At 31.9% G+C, this 17,691-nt stretch overlaps 2 protein-coding genes across 2 annotated transcripts; one reads left to right on the top strand and one right to left on the bottom strand.

Annotated features, from left to right (window-relative positions):
• Positions 1 to 3,727: 3,727 nt before the first annotated feature.
• LOC120191465 (protein G1-like6) lies at positions 3,728 to 4,436 on the top strand. The gene has a single exon (XM_039194409.1). It carries the CDS (start codon positions 3,877 to 3,879, stop codon positions 4,411 to 4,413), a length of 537 nt encoding a protein of 178 aa, XP_039050340.1. The 5' UTR covers positions 3,728 to 3,876; the 3' UTR covers positions 4,414 to 4,436.
• An 8,966-nt stretch (positions 4,437 to 13,402) lies between these two features.
• LOC120191508 (probable WRKY transcription factor 14) lies at positions 13,403 to 16,112 on the bottom strand. Its single transcript, XM_039194445.1, has 3 exons — positions 15,446 to 16,112; positions 14,795 to 14,935; positions 13,403 to 14,307 (listed from the first exon to the last, which is right to left on the bottom strand). The coding sequence occupies exons 1-3, from the start codon at positions 16,072 to 16,074 to the stop codon at positions 13,743 to 13,745; spliced, it is 1,335 nt and encodes a 444-aa protein (XP_039050376.1). The 5' UTR covers positions 16,075 to 16,112; the 3' UTR covers positions 13,403 to 13,742.
• Between the last annotated feature and the right edge of the window lie 1,579 nt (positions 16,113 to 17,691).

Below are 17,691 nucleotides of genomic sequence, written 5' to 3'. Positions count from 1 at the left end.
TAGGGGGAATCGATACCCCCCTAGGGGGAATCTGTTCCCGGGGAATCGATACCCCCTAGGGGGAATCTGTTCCCCCTGCACATACTGGAATTTTCGTCCAAGAGGAGGAATCGATTCCCTTCATAGGGTATCGGTTCCCTCTACCCAGAAATTTTATTTTAACCCCGAAAATCATCAATTCTTCACTTAATTCTTCTATTTTAAACCCCTATCATGTCATTAAACTCAACTACCATTACTTAAACCAACTTATATCCATGAAAATCATCTATAACTTCAAAATCTTATCCTTCATATATAATTCAAGAATCATACTCAAATTTCAATATGTTCTAAATACAATTCTAACACTTCTATCTTCTTATTCTCATAGATGACAAGTCAAATTCAACATAAAATTCAACTTATCAACTCTATTCCATGATTTCATATAAAACTCATTTTCTTAAATCTCATATAACTTTTTCATGTTTTGATTATAAGATAACTTAAGCTTTCCTTAAGCTTAGTTATCATCTAATGATCAAAACCTAATCTTCAATTTAACAAATAACCAACAAATAGAAAACTCACCTTATGCTCTGCACGTTGGGGAAGAAGAAGGTAAGAAGAAGAAGAGTTTTCTAAATACTCTCCCCCAACGTTTATCTCTTCATAAAGAGATAACAAAATATCTTTCATGTTAAATGACTATTTTGCCCCTTAATTCCTTTGATAATTACTAATTATTTTCAGGAAATATTTCCGAACAAATCATTACACTATTCAAATATCTTACTTTAATCAACACATTTTGAAGTTTTATAATTTAGTCACTAACCCGTATTTTGGGATGTTACAATTATGTAGTGTTGAGGGGATTATAAAGGGATTTCGTGCTAAAAATGACATTTCTGGGCTCTGTGTATCGATGCAAATTCAATGTGTACCGATGCATCAAGGATAAAATCCCAGAAATTATTCAAGGTGTATCGATGCACTCCTTTAAAATAAAAACATCGAATGCCATCAATGTATCGATGCACAAGTAGTGCATCGATGCACCCCCTTAAATACAAACATCGAATGATATTTATGTATCGATGCATAGATAGTGCATCGATGCACCCGTCAAGGGATGCATTGATACATTGTGTAGTGCATCGATGCATACCTTCATTAAAAGATGAAAATGGCTTTTCTTTTAGCCTAAGGAATTATAGTTTAGAATATATTAATTAGTATACTGATAAGTATCAATGAATTACTATATAGATTCAGAGCCTACATATGTTCCAGTGCGATTGCGCAATAAGATCGATCGAGGAAAAAACAAAGAAATATAGGTGAGTGCATATGCATAATATGATTATAGTGATATATTCATTTATAGACTTGTGAGAAGTCTAGATTCAATACATTGATGCATGATTCATTTCATATTGTGAAGCATGATATGAATTTATATTATGGGCATTGTGTAACATGTTTTAAATGAATATGTATGCAAAGTTATATGAGCCATGTGATTAAGGTAAGGAAATGATATGTCTATGTGATATACTATGTAATTTGGGAAAAGCCTATGTTATGTAGATAAGAACTAGAGGTATGGTTGGCATGCCAAGAGTAGAGGGTCTACGCGGTGGTTCTTCGGGACATAAATGTATTCTTTGGAACATGTGTGAGGCCTTTTGAGACACATACTTGATCCTTGGCATATATATATATGATTCTTAAGGAATTTTCTACGTGGTCTTTAGGGACAATCTTATATGGCACTACAGTGCAATTTTACGCGGTACTTCAGTGCAATTCTACGTGGCACTTCGGTGCATTTATACGAGCTATGGTGACATCATACACAACCTCACAGTATTTACATACCTTAGGTTCTCAGTATGGTATCATGAGTCAATAAACTTATTAATACGAATTCATGAATGTTAATGTACTATGCTTATAGGTAAGGAACATGGTGATATAAACTGCATGGTTAAGTATTTGATTTCATCTCATTCCATCTTATTATGGCATTTTCATTACATTTCCTTGTTGTTATTATTATTATATTGTCTCACTAAGTCGATGACTTAGCGTGTGAGTGTTTCACACGTAGGATCCAAGAAAATAGACGAGGCATGTTAAGCAGCTGGACAATACTACTCCTGCAACTATCAGATCAGAGGCAACTTAATCAGTAGGTCCTTTTGTTATGTATATGAATGTTGGAATGTAATCAAAGGGTCAAGTTGTGTATGCTCTGAGTATTTTGATAAACTTGTATTAACATATGTATATTATTATATTTTAATAATATAAGTTCAAATGTTTTATCGTTTTTTTTAAGAGTATTGTTTTGTATAGTCAATGTGACATCCTGGACTCGTATCTGGGTCGAGTATGGGTTGAGGGTGTAACAGATCGGCTCCTCAAAAGTGATATTTCTCTTGAAGGATATTCTGACAGAATGATTTGATGTGAAGACAACGTCGGTTTCATCTTCCTGAATTTCTCTATCATAGTAAACAATAGCTTAAATACGTCTCATTTTGAGAGTTTGAAAGATTGAAAGTCCTATATCTGCAAAAACAATAGGAAAAATACATCTAATTAAATAACTAGTATACAAATTAAAATATAAAATAATATAAAAAATTAATTCAAAATAATTTAAATAACACAATTTAATATTGTTATTGTATCGACAAAATGTATCGAGAAAATAATTAGTACAATAAAATTTGATCATTAAATATAAAATAAATATAATATAATAAAAAATAATTTTACATTCGAAAAGTTATAATAAAATCTACTTAGCTTGATAGAAGTAATTGGTAGAAGGATGAATGTGAAAGTAATTTTGGTGTGATTTGATGTTCGTATTTTGGGGTATTTAAAGAAGAGAGAGATGGATGAATAGCTGAGATTTAAGGCTCAAGTAATAATGGAGTGCGCAATAATTCAGGTTAATGGAAGGCTAGCCTCATGATACGAGCCTTCATGTACGTATTATATTTCCCTGCGAAGGAGCACTTCATGATCCACGCTTTCCAACGTGACGCTAGCTCGGACAGAATCCTGAGAAGGCGTGCCTCATGATCCGCGCCTTTACAGTGTGGTGCCAGCTCAGACAGAACCCCGCGAAGGCGCATTTCTTGATCTACGCTTTGTCAGAAAATTTGCAAATTCGGTAATATTTGGAGAAAAGTTATCTGACAAGTAATATTTCGTTGTTAAGATGAATTTGGGGTAAAAACATCAAAATTATATTCTAAACACGTGTCTAATAATGATTGGATGACAATCAGGGTTTCAAATAGCGATCGAATATCAGTGTCGCAGTCGTTATATCGCAGTCGCAGCGGTGTCCAAAACCACTATCTTAAAAAATAACGGTGTAAAGCGGGATCACACTAATAGTAGCAGATCGCGGCCGCAATTTAGCAGATCGCGACCAATTACGACAATAGTGAACCGCTAATCCGCTATTATTCCATTATTTTCAATTTTTTTAAAAAACTTATTTTTTTATTAAAAAAATCAGCTCCTTTGAAAAATTCACGATCGCAATATCCATAATAGTATCTATTGTATCCGCAACCGTAATAAACATAATACTACAAAAAAATGTAACCGCGAACTCTGGTTAAAATCCTGATGACAACTATTAATAAATTCACTGTTGTTCCCATCAGTATATATATCTATATACACGAGTCTTCAAAACCCATTGCGCTTCCTGCTCATCATATCAAATTTATAATTATATGCAGAGAACAAAGAACAAAAAGGTAAAGGAATTCTCCTTAATCCGATTGCCGTTTCTGTATATTCGTCTCTTGTTGTATCTTCACAATCCTAGTTAGCCAGCAACCTCAAACGCTGCCGAATATGTCAGCCGCCGTAGCCGCTGCCGCCGCCGCCGCCAACGCCTCTAGAGTCTCGTCTAACCGTACTTCTCATCGGGGAAGTAATCAGGCAGTGAACCATCGTCGACTACCCTTTTACCCACCGTCGCCACAACCCGCACTGCTCGTCCCGGTTGTTGGTCGCTACGAATCTCTGAAGCGGCGCGACTGGAACACTTTCGAGCAATACCTGAAGAACCATCGTCCCGACCTGCGTCTCTCCCAGTGCAGCGGTGTACATGTGCTCGAATTCTTGGAAGATCGGTTCGGGGTAACCAAAATCCACATCCAAAACTGCCCCCTAAACCGGCCTGGACCGCCACCGCCATGCTCGTGCTCTTGCCCTCTGGCGGAAACATGGAGCAGCTTGGATGGTGTGGTAGGCCGGCTCCTTGTGGCTTTTGAAGAGAACGGCGGCCGACCGGAGTTGAACCCTTTCGGTGCTCCTGTTGTGCGGTTGTACCTAAGGGGAGTGAAGGAGGCTCAAGCTAGGGCTAGAGGAACAGGTCGTAGCTCATGAACAAATAACAACTCATCAACTGGTGATAATTATATGTATTGAAATCCACATTTACTGCGAGTTGGGTGGTCCATTCCTGATGAATACATTATCTGTGATGGACTCGATATAGGTCCTCACTGCCACTGCACTACTAATGCGCCTGTGATTTGCAGCTTTTTCCTTTTCTTAATTAATTTGATTAATGGAAGGAAAATTAAAAGATTGTTTTACTTTCGTCTCTTGAATTTTGATTTGATCTTAAACTCAATCTTATGTACTTTCAAGTTTTAATTACAGTCTTTTTAGTGATAGACAATATTGATGCGTAATGGCTGAGCTTCGTATTCTACCTTTACTTATCTAAATATTTTGAGATCTCATTATGTTAAAGTAATTTGGAATTTAATTTAAGGTGTTGTACATATCACTATTATATAGTTAAATTAAAGGTTAATTTGTAATATATATATATATATATATATATATATATATATATATATATAAAAGAAATCATTAATAGAAATGGATTGAGGGAAGAACATACGGAGGTAGTCGATCTCATACAAATTTTAAACTTTTATATATTCTATATTTATAATCTATATGTTTTTCCATCGAAAATTTTATAAGTTCGTCTTTAACATAAATTAATTATGTGTTTGTTCCTAGTCATTGAATTTATGTCAAAATATTTGTCTGTCTTTAAACTCTTGAATGTTAAACAATATTACTGAACTTATCGAATTATTACAAAAATATTTCATGTGATGTTATAAATAGTAATAAATCTTGATAAATTTAACGACTGGTTCGTAACGTATCATTAAACTTATCGAATTATTTCAAAAATATTTCATGTGATGCCATAAATAATAATAAATCTCGATAAATCTAATGACTAGTTCGTAACATATCAATAAGTTTAATGATAATTACATGACATTTCTATAAATTTAATGATCATTTCGTAACCATCTTAAAGTTTAATGACTACTTTATAATATTTTTTTAAAATATCGACTAAAACTATGTTTTTAACATAATTCAATGACCCTTTGCCAAAATTATTATTTACACCAATAACAACAAAAGGACATGTTAATTCATTTCTTTTTTTAATTAATCAATGATATCTGATCTATTGACCAACTAATCTAAATTGAGTATTGTAGAGGCGAGGGCGACCCTACCAACTCAGTTTGCTCTATTCGTAAACGTCAGGATTCAAACTTCTGACCTTGCTTAATGGACCTAGTACCTCATCCTACTAGACCAACTGGTTGTTGGTAATTCATTTCTTATACAATGCTTGATGTTTGAATGTATAGATATATAAGATTCCGCCGGCGAATGCTAACTCAATCTTAATTTTTTTGTACCTAATTGTCACTTGTAGTTTTCACTGTGCTATAATGTTCATGTATCTATTTGTATAGCAGACATTCTTGATAGAGAATAAGATGCTATTTCACTTTTTATCTTAAAGAGTACGTGAATGAAATAAATGCCCTTTATTTTATCAAATGATACATACTATGTTTATTTCCCTTTTTTTCCAAGTAGATTCCGTTATGCATGTATTTGCCTTGTGTTGATGTACTTTCTTAATGACGTAATCATTATATATTTTGATAAATTAGGTATTTAGTGTCTAAACTATCAGTTTTAGTACTTAAACTTTTGATTCTTTTTAAAATCATGCCTAACGTTTAGTTTTTGTTTCATTTAAGTACATGACCATTAAAATGTAATACACTGCAATTTTATGGGTAAATGACATCATTCATCACTCAACTATATTATCACTCATATTTTGGTACTAAAGTTTGAAAATTTTCAATTTAACTACTCTTTCAAATTGCTCATTTTTTTATTATATTACTATTCTTTTTTATTACATGCCATTATTATTTCAAATTGTTCCTATTTTAATCATTCTAATTTATATTATTATTAATTTTTGTGACATGATATTTTTATTATTACTTTATTAATATATAATTAAAAATAAATAAATTTGAAAGTTAGAGTGATTAAATTAAAAGTAATTTGAAAGTTACGTAATTAAATTAAAAAATCTAAATTTTAGTGATCAAAATAGGAGTGAGAAGATAATTAAGTGATGAATGATGCAATTTACCCATAAAAAGGTATCAAGTGCAAATCACCCATTAAATTTTTAACATCAAAACATTATGCATGATTTTGAGAAAAAAATTAAGTACTAAAACAGACCACATTGATAATTTAAGTACTAAACGTATCATTTACCCTATATGTTTATATAAATTTTAATATATGTTTGTATACATATGCACTATTTTTATAGTTATATTTATATTTATGTCGCTTTCAAAATTGGAAGATATAATTCCAAGTGACGTGTCTCTTATTGTTCATCCACATAAAAAGTATAAAATGGTAGGAAAAGGATGACAGATGATACTTCCCTTTTTCCTAATTTTTTAATGATAAAGTACATTTTTTTAATAGTTAATTTTTTAAAAAAATTATAAATAACTATTAGATTTGTTTAAATTAATACAAAATCATCATTAAATTTATAGAATTGTTATAAAATGATTGGTAAATTTTATTTAAATATTAAAAAATAATCATTTAATTATATTAAAATCTTTACAAAATACTATAATTAAAGTAAGGATCTTTTGTGTACTTTACCCCTAAATAAAAAGTAATGGTGGTAGTGGTCGGATTAGGTTATATCCTGCTTTGCCTTGCTTTTGTCGGACACATTATCTTCCCAACAGTTAATCAACAACTGCCATCATTGTTACTCATATTATTAGTGCTCACCTCTACATATTCACATTTCCATGCAATAATTTCTTCAACTAGCCACGAAATCAATCATTCTTAAGTATAATCACCGTTCTTTAAAATTAAATCCATTACTATAAATAGTTGTATAAAATCTAAAAATCTTCAAAATTTATCATATTAAAAATAAGGGTAAATTACACCGTTCCTCAATAAATTAGATTATCCCTCCTATTTTTCTCGCCCAACTTTCAATTTGCTTAATTTGTTCACTTTTTTTATTGAACTTACAAATTGAATCATTTTGCTCATTCTCCTGTTTTCTCTTTAACGTTTGGATGATGTGGCATTTTAAAAAAATATTTTTAATATAAAATAATAAAAATATTAAATAAAAACAAAAGGTGGTCGGAGCCACCGCCAACCACCGTCGATCGTCGTAGATAGCAACCATGGGTCGCTTCGCATTGACACATTGAGTCTGATTCCGATCTTCATTTTGTCAGAAGTTGCTCCGAAGTCCATGAATTTGAGATTGAAAGTGAGGAAGTCGAAACATTTCAGTCCAAATTCATGGGTTTTTAGACATTTTCAATTAAACAATCACCAGATTTATACTAAGGGGTCGAGATAAACCGATAGATGAAATTTTAGATCGAACAACCAACCTCAACGACAGTGGACGGTGGATGGAATGAAAATGACGTGGTGGCCGGAGGAGAGAAAATGAAGAAGAGAAGAAAAAAAAGGTAAATTACACAATTCCTCACTAAACTTTACTCTCTCTCATATTTTACTCCCTATACTTTCAATATAGGATTCAAAACGACATCATTTTTGTGTATATTTGAGTTTTTCAAAACGACGTCGTTTTAATGCATGTGCCATGTCATAACGTCGTTAATTATTTAACAACAAAGTGAGCAAAATGATTCAATATATAAAGTTCAATGAGCAAATTAAAAGTTGAGTGAGAAAAATAGGAGAGAGAGTAAAGTTCAATGAGGAATAATATAGTTTACCCTAAAGATAATTATTTAGGTTGAATAAAAAATTATTATCAATTTAAATTAAAAAGATGTTACTAATTTATCACAAGTTTGATGGACTAACTTCTTAATATAATGAACAGAATTTAAATGTAAAGTATTTATGTAATATATATATATATAAAGAATAAATGAATAATGGTTTAAGACATTACAAGGCTGACGCTTGAATTATTGTAGAATAGCATATGAATATGCTTGTATAATTAGAGAAAGAAAAAAGGGAAAAAAGGATTTTAATTAGATAGATAAATGCAAAGGTGATGCTTTAATTATTGTAGAATAGCATATTCACATGCTTGTATAATTAGACAAGAAAGGAAACAGAATACATGCACCTTAAAAGACTTTATAGGTGTTGATGACTTCAGTATATTTTGAAAATGGTTTTAATTACTTAATTTAATTGTTAGGTTTATTTAAAAATCAATTTTTAAAATGTTTAATTTAGAAAAAAATATTGATGACTTTAATGTTTATTTAAAAATAAAATTTTTTCACTTTTTAAAAAACGATTTCAATCTCATATTTTACACATATATATTAATGAAATATTCAAATTTTCAAAGAAATTAATGATTTCATAATTATCTTATAAATATTTAAATTATATATATATATATATATTAAATTTTAAAAAAATGACTTTTTTATGGGTTGGGGACAGCCCCTCCCACTCCCTAATTAATTTCGTCCCTGCATGTGAGGATAAATTATTGGATGATATCAGCTCATCACGTCATCCATGATTTAAACTAATAATATTTATTCATATCATTTTTTTCTAGTTGAATCTTTACCTCTTTTCTATATGTAAACAAGAAGTGAATAGTTATTTGAAAATTTGTGGCTCTCATTCACTAGGATCACATATGATGTGGTGAGTCGAATCTATCAAATAATTTATTGCAAGTGAGGGTCGCGTATACATCATCTTGACGAAAAATTATTATATGGACTCGGCTCACCACATTATTTTTGGTCTCATTCAATAATATTTTTCATATCATTTTTTCTAAGGTGAATCCTCACCTCTTTACTACGTGTAAATAAAAAGTGAGTAGTTATTAAAAAATCATTTTAAAATTAATAGACGTGATTTTCTAGGACTATAGATGACGTGACGAGTCGATATCATAGAATAATTTTTCCATTTTGACGTATAGGTCATGTATGTAGTTATACATCACTTTGTTGAGGTGCAATATTAAGTTAATATTACAATCTTTTCTAATCATTAATGACAATATGAATTCTATATATAACTGTTGAGATTGATGTTTTAAAAAATAATACTTTTTTGTTACGGAGTTCATTTCATATAGATAATGAAAGATTATAGAGTAAAATTATGTAACAATGAAACCCACACATTTTCCACAGTTGATGATTGAGGGCCTAGTAAGCGTGTGTTGTTTGTTTCTCTGGGCCAGAGTTGAAACCTCTCTTGTCTGTTTAAAATGAGACTGCTTTTACCAAGTGAATGTTATTGGGGCTTCAAAAAGCATGTGTATACCAACAATCAGCTATTCTGGTGAGATGAGGTATTAGATCTCTTAAGTAAGGTCAGTGGTTTGAATCTTGGCGTTTGTGAATGGAGCAAACTAGGTTGAGAGGGTGGCCCTCGCCTTTGCAATACCCGTCTGGATTAATCGGTCAATAGATCAAATATCAGTGATTAATTAAAAAAAACATGCGTGTATACTTTGCAGGTTTCAATTTGAATAAAAAGATATATGATACAAACTGAATCAAGGATTGCTTTGACAAGATTTGAACATTAGAATTTTCGAAATCGCAATATTTACTAAAAAAAATATGTTGCTAACAATTAACATAATAAATAATTCAATAAATTACTAAAAACATATATCTTGCTTACTCAATGTATAATAAAAACTAGGGTTAAGTGCACAAAGGATCTCTGACTACATAATATTGTTTCATTGGATCACATTACTATTAGAAAATACAAACTGTTCTCATAACTATTGAGCATTGCTTTATTGAGTCCATCGTCTATTGAGAGTTACAGATGATCACCTGATTATTCATATGTTCAAAACTCATTATTTTCTATTAAAAATTTGACGGTAGTCTGAGTTGGATGTTAAATTATTAATCGTGATATGATAAAATTTGATCCCAAAATCTTAAATGACTATCATATCCTAATCAGCAAGTTAACGTCTAATTCAATATGTCGTCAATTTTTTAACGAAAAAAATGAGTTTAGAATGTATGAAAAATTGAGGGACCATTTTATAACTAAAAATACATTAAATAAATAAATAAAACAATTGTTAGACGTGCATAGAAATGGAAGCATTACATAAGAAATTAATTACGTGGCTAAGTTCTTTTAATTATATTCCAGCACTACTAGTGGCTTAGGGTAATTTCATATTTAATTTTTTTTTTGGGTATCTCAAGGTATCCCCAGGCTTCGTTTGGACTAATTCTCCGAGGTACTGTCGGACACTAAAGGTGAGGATCTCTCCCAAAAAAATTTACTGCATCCACAAGAACTCGAACTAGAAACCACTTGTTTAAACAACCAGAGCCTCCTCCACTCAGGCTAAACTTCGTTGATGGTAATTTCATATTTAATATCATACAAAGTTGCTTTCTGGATTCTTACCCTCTAGACTCATTTTCCCCCCTTTTATTTGAAAACTTGGAAGACTTGCTGAGTTGTTGTCATAAGTTACGCTGCGTGTGGATTCAGATAAACAAACATCTCATTAAATGCACATCACATGATTCATCGACTTCTTTATTCTGTACAAATTAAACAATTACTTGTTTTAAAGATTGTTTTTTATCTGCAGCGAGCATAAAAAAAGAACAAGCTGAATTCATTCATATCTGATACATATACGACAATGAGAATGATAAGTAAATAGTATGAGGCAAAATATAGAGAGACTCCCCCAACCCCAAGCCATTCAAATTTCCAAATATTAAAGTTGCGTTTGGTTCACGGAATGTAAGATTATTAGTGGGAATAAAAGATTACTAGGGAATATAATTACTGTGAATGTTGTATTTTGTGTTTGGTTGGTTTAGCAGGAATGTAAGATTACCGTGTTTGGTTAAAGGGATAAAAAATTATTGAAATGTATATTTGACCAAATTATCCTTATTATATATTTGTATAATATTACAAATTGTAAAATATTTATATATTTTCTTTAAAAAATTAAATTCATAATATTTATATAATTTTTTACAAATTAAAAATATAAAAAATGTTTAATGAAAGGGTAAAAAAAATTTAACCCCTGAACTTCATATAAAATTTTAATTATAGATTTTTTTTATAAATCTAAAATAATTTAAGGATAAATTTGTAATTTAACCTTCGTAGAATTTTTATTATTCAATGACAGAAGAATGATATTTTTTAAAAAAAATAAAAATTTAAGGGAATTTTAGTCCAAAACGCCGGTAATGTTACAATACATAAAGGAATGGATGTAATGACATTCCTGGTGATATACCTCAAAAAATCTACTATTGGTAATAAAACATTACCGGGAATGAGATTCCCGACCAACCAAACATGGGAATGTGGGATTCTCATCCCATGGGAATCCCACAATCCTTGAACCAAACACACCCTAATGGTGCGTTTGGTTCACGGAATGTAAGATTACCAGTGAGAATAAAAGATTACCAAGGAATATGATTACTGGGAATGTTGTATTTTGTGTTTGGTTGGTTTAGCAGGAATGTAAGATTACCGTGTTTTGTTAAAGGAATAAAAGATTTTTGGAATGTATATTTGACCAAATTGTCCTTATTATATATTTGGTTTTTAAAAAGTTAAAAAATATTTATATATTTTCTTTAAAAAAATTAAATTCATAATATTTATATAATTTTTTACAAAATAAAAAATATAAAAATATTTAATGAAAGGGTAAAAAAATTTTAACTCCTGAACTTCATATAAAATTTTAATTATAGATATTTTTTTTGTAAATCTAAAATAATTTAAGGATAAATTTGTAATTTAACCTTCGTAAAATTTTTATTATTCAATGACAGAAGAATGATATTTTTGAAAAAAAAAAAAAATTAAGGGCATTTTAGTCCAAAATGCCGGTAATATTACAATACATAAGGGAAGGGAGGTAATTACATTCCCGGTAATATACCCCAAAAAATCTACTATTAGTAAAAAAATATTACCGGAAATGAGATTCCCGGCCAACCAAACATGGGAATGTGGGATTACCATCCCATGAGAATCCCACAATCCTTGAACCAAACACTCCCTAAGGGTGTATTTAGTTCATGAAATACAAGATTATCAGTGAGAATAAAAGTTTACCAGTGGGAATAAAAGATTACCAGAGAATAGGATTACTGAGAATATTATATTTTGTGTTTGGTTGGTTTAGCAGGAATATAATATTACTGTATTTGGTTAAAAGAATAAAATATTATTGAAATGTATATTTAATCAAATTGTCCTTATTATATATTTATCTTTTTAACAAGTTAGAAAATATTTATATATTTTCTTTAAAAAATTTAAAATCATAAAATTTATATAATTTTTTTTCAAAATTAAAAATATAAAAAGGTTTAATGAAAGAATAAAATTTTATTTTAACTCTTGAATTTTATATAAAATTTTAATTATATATATTTTTTATGAATCTAAAATAGTTTAAAGATAAATTTATAATTTAACATTCGTAGAATTTTATTATTAAATGACAATATAAAGATAATTTTGAAAAAAAATAATTTTAAGGGCATTTTAGTCTAAAATATCGGTAATCCAACAATACTTAAGAAAATGAAGGTAATGACATTCCCGATAATATATTCTAAAAAATCCACTATTAATAATATAAGATTATCGAAAATAATATTTCCGATTAACTAAACATGAGAACATAAATTTCATTCTCATAAGAATCTCATATTTCCTAACCAAACATACTCTAAAAAAAAAAATTGTAGTTGGATGGATAATAAAAGAAACAGAAAGCAGAGAAACCCAAGGCCAAAGCTTTGTTTTATATCTCACTTACTCTTTGCACATATCCCTAGGCAATCAGGTTTGACAAGAAAATTCAAGCTTTTTCAAATGATTTTTTCACCACTGCTGCCCGAGTTTTCCAGTCATGGCACGTACTTGTTTGCACTATTGAAACCTTCTGTTCTTCTGCTTTCTGTCCCATCCAAAAGGAATGTGGGACTCCACATCTCTTCCCCCGCCCCCCCAAGTCTCCGTACTATTCTAGTAAATAGCAACAAAAATATGACCCCCCCAAAAAAAGAACCATGGAGCTAAGATCAGAAGGTAAATAACACTCCATGGTAAAACCAGGTTTTATAGCATGACCTTGAATCAGAAGGTAAATAACACTCCATGGTAAAACCAGGTTTTATAGCATGACCTTGAATCTGAATTAAGCCAACTCTGAAACACTTTTATATGTATCTGTGTTAGCTTCAAACTCAAGGTATTGCTATAAACCCTTTTGGGGTTTTGTTTTAGAAAGAAGCATTGTTGTTCCCTGGCCAATCGAACAGACCAAAAGGATCCATTGTTTTCGTTTCTTTCTGCTCGTCTTGATCAGCACCACTGAATCCTTGTGGAAACAATAGGTTAAGAGGGTCTGTCTCTATCTCATCCAATTCAGCTAAGAAATCCTCGGCTTGCTGTGAGTCTGTTGGCATTGATACTGGTGGTATATAGGTTTGAGGAATTCCTTGATCGCCAAATTCAGCATCGTCTGGTTCCGGATGCTTCTCCATGTCATCGCTCTCTTCTTTAGCTGATGCACTTGCGGTTGAGCTGACAGCCGCTGCATTAGTGGGAGACAGTTCATCGTTGCTGCTCTCTTTAAGCTCTTCTTCATTGGGGTTTATCTTGGAAGCAGAAGAGGTTTTGGATGGCTGAGATCTTGTTGATCCCGCTAGAGCATTCCTTTGAATTGGCCATGGATGATTGTGCTCTGATGTATAGGTGATAACAAGCATGTTGGGATTAGTTCGGCTTCGCTCCACTTGCTTCCTTGCAGAACAGCCTTTGGAACTGCTGCATCTGTAGTAGCCCCTGGAAATATACAGTTTACTAAAGGATCAATTATTGCAAAAGGTCGGATAGAACGCACAATCTGAAATATAATATCTTTCCTTATAAACATATATATACAAAATGTAAATGAAGCACTTCGATCAAAGAAGAAGAAGAAAACATTGGTTATTTATGTTTGCATTTATTAGGAAAAGCATTAGCGATCGATGAGCATGTACGATGAAGAACTGTGCTATACACCGAGAGGGGAAACTCGGCATGCCGAGTGTAGAATAGTAAATATCTTTTTCATTGTTATTTTTAAGAAATACATACAACAAAGAAGCCAAGAATATGATTTCTGCAAATTGTCATCTCGGAAGACAGCAAAATAGCTACTGCAACTGCAGCTTTAGTTTCTCAAACTTATCAGTACTTTTTGGCTCGTCGTCTTGTCAATGATAATAACATAACTAACTAGCTAGTAATATAATGTTTCACTAAAATAATGTGTATATCTACGTACCTTGGATAAGGGGAACCTTTGATGGGTTTCTGCCCATATTTTCTCCATGCCCACAGATCCGAAGGAACTACTTCTCCACTAGACCTGCTGTTCGCAGATGCTGGTGCTGGAATACAAACCACCTTTTTGGCCTGGCTCTTTCTGTAATTTACATTAGTTATTTTGAAACTTGATCTTTTATAAAAGATAAAACTTGCCTACAAATGTTTTTAAGAAAAAATAGCAGTAAACATCATCATCCATGTAAGTGCTTTCACAATAACTATTCAGAAGCTACGTTTACCAGTTAAGCTATCTATGTACTTTTCCCGGTCTGATTTAAAGCTTGTCCGGATTGCAACATTTTTAGCGTTAATATAAACCTTGGAGTGAGCAAAACTTGCCAACAAATCATACACACCAATGCATAAAATTCAGATACATTAGTTAGTAACAATAAACCCTAATTTCTTATATTTACAATATGATCTTATGAAAGAAAAGGAAAAACCCCAAAGTTCCAAAATTTTCATTAATACCCTAAATGTTATTAATTCATGCATCATGGGTGGTCAATTAATGAGACAAAGAAGAAGAATAAAAAATATAGTAGCCAGCTGGGGGGGTTCAGAGTTTAATAACGAAGTTTGAGCTTAGTGAATTAAATATTACCCTAACCTTCTCTTGATACCCAGATTCCGCGGAGAAGAGATCTGCACTGGGCCAGTATTATCAATTAAGCAACTTTTCGAGGTGGTTTTTGCACTAATCATGTCGCTTGGGAGCACAGCAGGCACCTTAATTCCCCTCGGGGAAACACCAGTAGCAGCCATAATCGGCGAATCACAGGGCGATACAGGTAGCTTACTTAAGCTTATCGGGGAGATCTGAATCCGAGGAAATATGTTGCAAGGACTCCGCGTATCTTCTTCAAACATCTTACTTTGACCCACGATTGTCGCTGAACCGGGAAAGCTCGACGTATCTTCAACGATGGGGGAGCAGCTGGTATTGATTTTACGATTATGATGATAAGCCGAATTAGGGCTCTTAAAGTATGTCGAACTAAGCTCATGAAGAAGTGGATCTCTGATACTGGAGAAAGGGTCACCGAAAGCGTTTAAAACATGACCTTCCGTGGCTGAAGATTGAAAGTTCAATGGATCGGATTCGGAGGGGAATTGCTGCCAGCTTGAAGTAGGAAACGTGTCGGAGCCTTGACCAGTGGTGCAGCTCAACGGATCACCACCACTTGCCCGAACTATGTCGTTTAAATCACCTTCTCCTCTGTAGTTCTCCATCTGTAAAGAAACATATAGGAAATAAACAAGCTGATTCTCTCATAAGAACGAACACTGCTGCGAGCTTTAATTTGCACCAAAACTAATTCCGGACGTGAAATAAAACATGCAAATGCTTTGATTTTTCTGAAGAAGCAAGGAAAAATGGGTTTCTTTCTTTCAAGGTTTGAGAATAAAACCGATGGGTCGATATAACCCTGTCTCTTCACACCAAAAGCAAACAAAACGAATTCAAGACTGTATTTTATATGTGCAACAAGTTGAAGGAGATAACAAAAATAATTATTTAATTGATTAATAGCTAGTCAGAGAGGTTTCTTTTTCTTTTTTTAACTGCAGAATGATTAGTATACAGTAATTCATTACAACAGTCTTACAGCAATTAAGGCCAAATGGCTCCAATTTATACAGCGTCACTTAATTAAGAATTAATTGGTAATATTAATTACAACAGTCTTACAGCAGTTAAGGCCAAATGGGTTCAATTTATACAACTTTATTTTTTATAAATTCAAATGTTGATAATTATCTTAGAATATAACATCTCTCTGTTAAACAAAAAGACAATAAAATTTAGTGATTTAAGAATATGTATATTTTTCATATAAACAAGGACAAATTTATGTTACAAAAATGTTATCGTGTTAGAAATATTCCTTTCAAAGTCAAAAGGGGTTGACTTTGAGGATGTAGGATTGGCCTGGTTATGTTATGGCTGTGAGGAACCTATTTTCCAATTCCACTTTAATTCCCCCTTTAGTTATAAGGTTTCGTCTTAATTAATCTAAACTGATCCGGATCATATATTTGATTTTTGTGTGTGAGTACCTAGCGATGATTTTCTACATACACAAAAACTTAAACTTGAGACATTGTTTAAACAATATCAAACTGATCCGGGTTTTATAGTGGTCTAGATTGTCAAGATAAAAAATTTTATACTCATTTTTTAAAATGTTATTATTACTATTTAAAAACTTTTTTCAATTCCAAATCCAACGAAAAAATTAGGAAGCCAAACTCCCCCCCCCCGGTTTTAACCAGCATGACCTGCAACAGCTCCAAAGTCCAAACCACTGTCCGAATCACACCCATTGTATCGGAAATTATTTAAACATTCAGGGTGGTAAACGAAGTTTTTAATGTTTCTGTCGGCTACCCTGAGAAGCTGGCTGTCCATATAATTTCAATCGATGACTCGTTAATAAGTAAGATTTTCTTGCAACAACAGAAGCCTAACAAACAAATTTGTAGTTTAGTTTAATTTGTAATTGAATGATTGAAAATGGAATTGAGACAACAGTTGCCCCACGTTCCTGCATGATCCCTATAAGAGAACAAATTCATCTGGGATTCTCTGACCATTACCATTCAGTTCTTTTGTCTTCCCCACCATCCTTGGCATGTGAAGCAACCCCCCACAATTTAAGCACCTTTTTTTTAATTTAATTAAGATAAGAAAAAACAAGATATTATATAATACAATTATAATTGTGATTAATTAATTAAAACGGGGGGAAACCCTTGTGGGACGCTGACGAATGCTTGCTGCGATAAAATAATGGGATGATTCAGATGAGGGTGTTGAGTTAGGTGCAAGCCAGACACTTGCCCAAC

This window comes from Hibiscus syriacus, unplaced genomic scaffold (assembly GCF_006381635.1).
Source record: "Hibiscus syriacus cultivar Baekdansim isolate YM2019G1 unplaced genomic scaffold, ASM638163v2 tig00116970_pilon, whole genome shotgun sequence".
In the NCBI taxonomy this organism is placed as follows: Eukaryota; Viridiplantae; Streptophyta; class Magnoliopsida; order Malvales; family Malvaceae; genus Hibiscus; species Hibiscus syriacus.
The sequence above is the reverse complement of the archived record's forward strand: the minus strand, read 5'-3'. Positions and strand labels throughout refer to the sequence as shown.

Coding starts and splice junctions, on each gene's coding strand:
- LOC120191465 (XM_039194409.1), top strand. CDS start 3,877: ATGTCAGCCGCCGTAGCCGCTGCCGCCGCCGCCGCCAACGCCTCTAGA.
- LOC120191508 (XM_039194445.1), bottom strand. CDS start 16,074: ATGGAGAACTACAGAGGAGAAGGTGATTTAAACGACATAGTTCGGGCA. Junction 14,936..15,445: donor GGTATCAAGAGAAGGTTAGG/GTAATATTTAAT, acceptor TGTAAATTACAG/AAAGAGCCAGGCCAAAAAGG. Junction 14,308..14,794: donor AAAGGTTCCCCTTATCCAAG/GTACGTAGATAT, acceptor GTATATTTCCAG/GGGCTACTACAGATGCAGCA.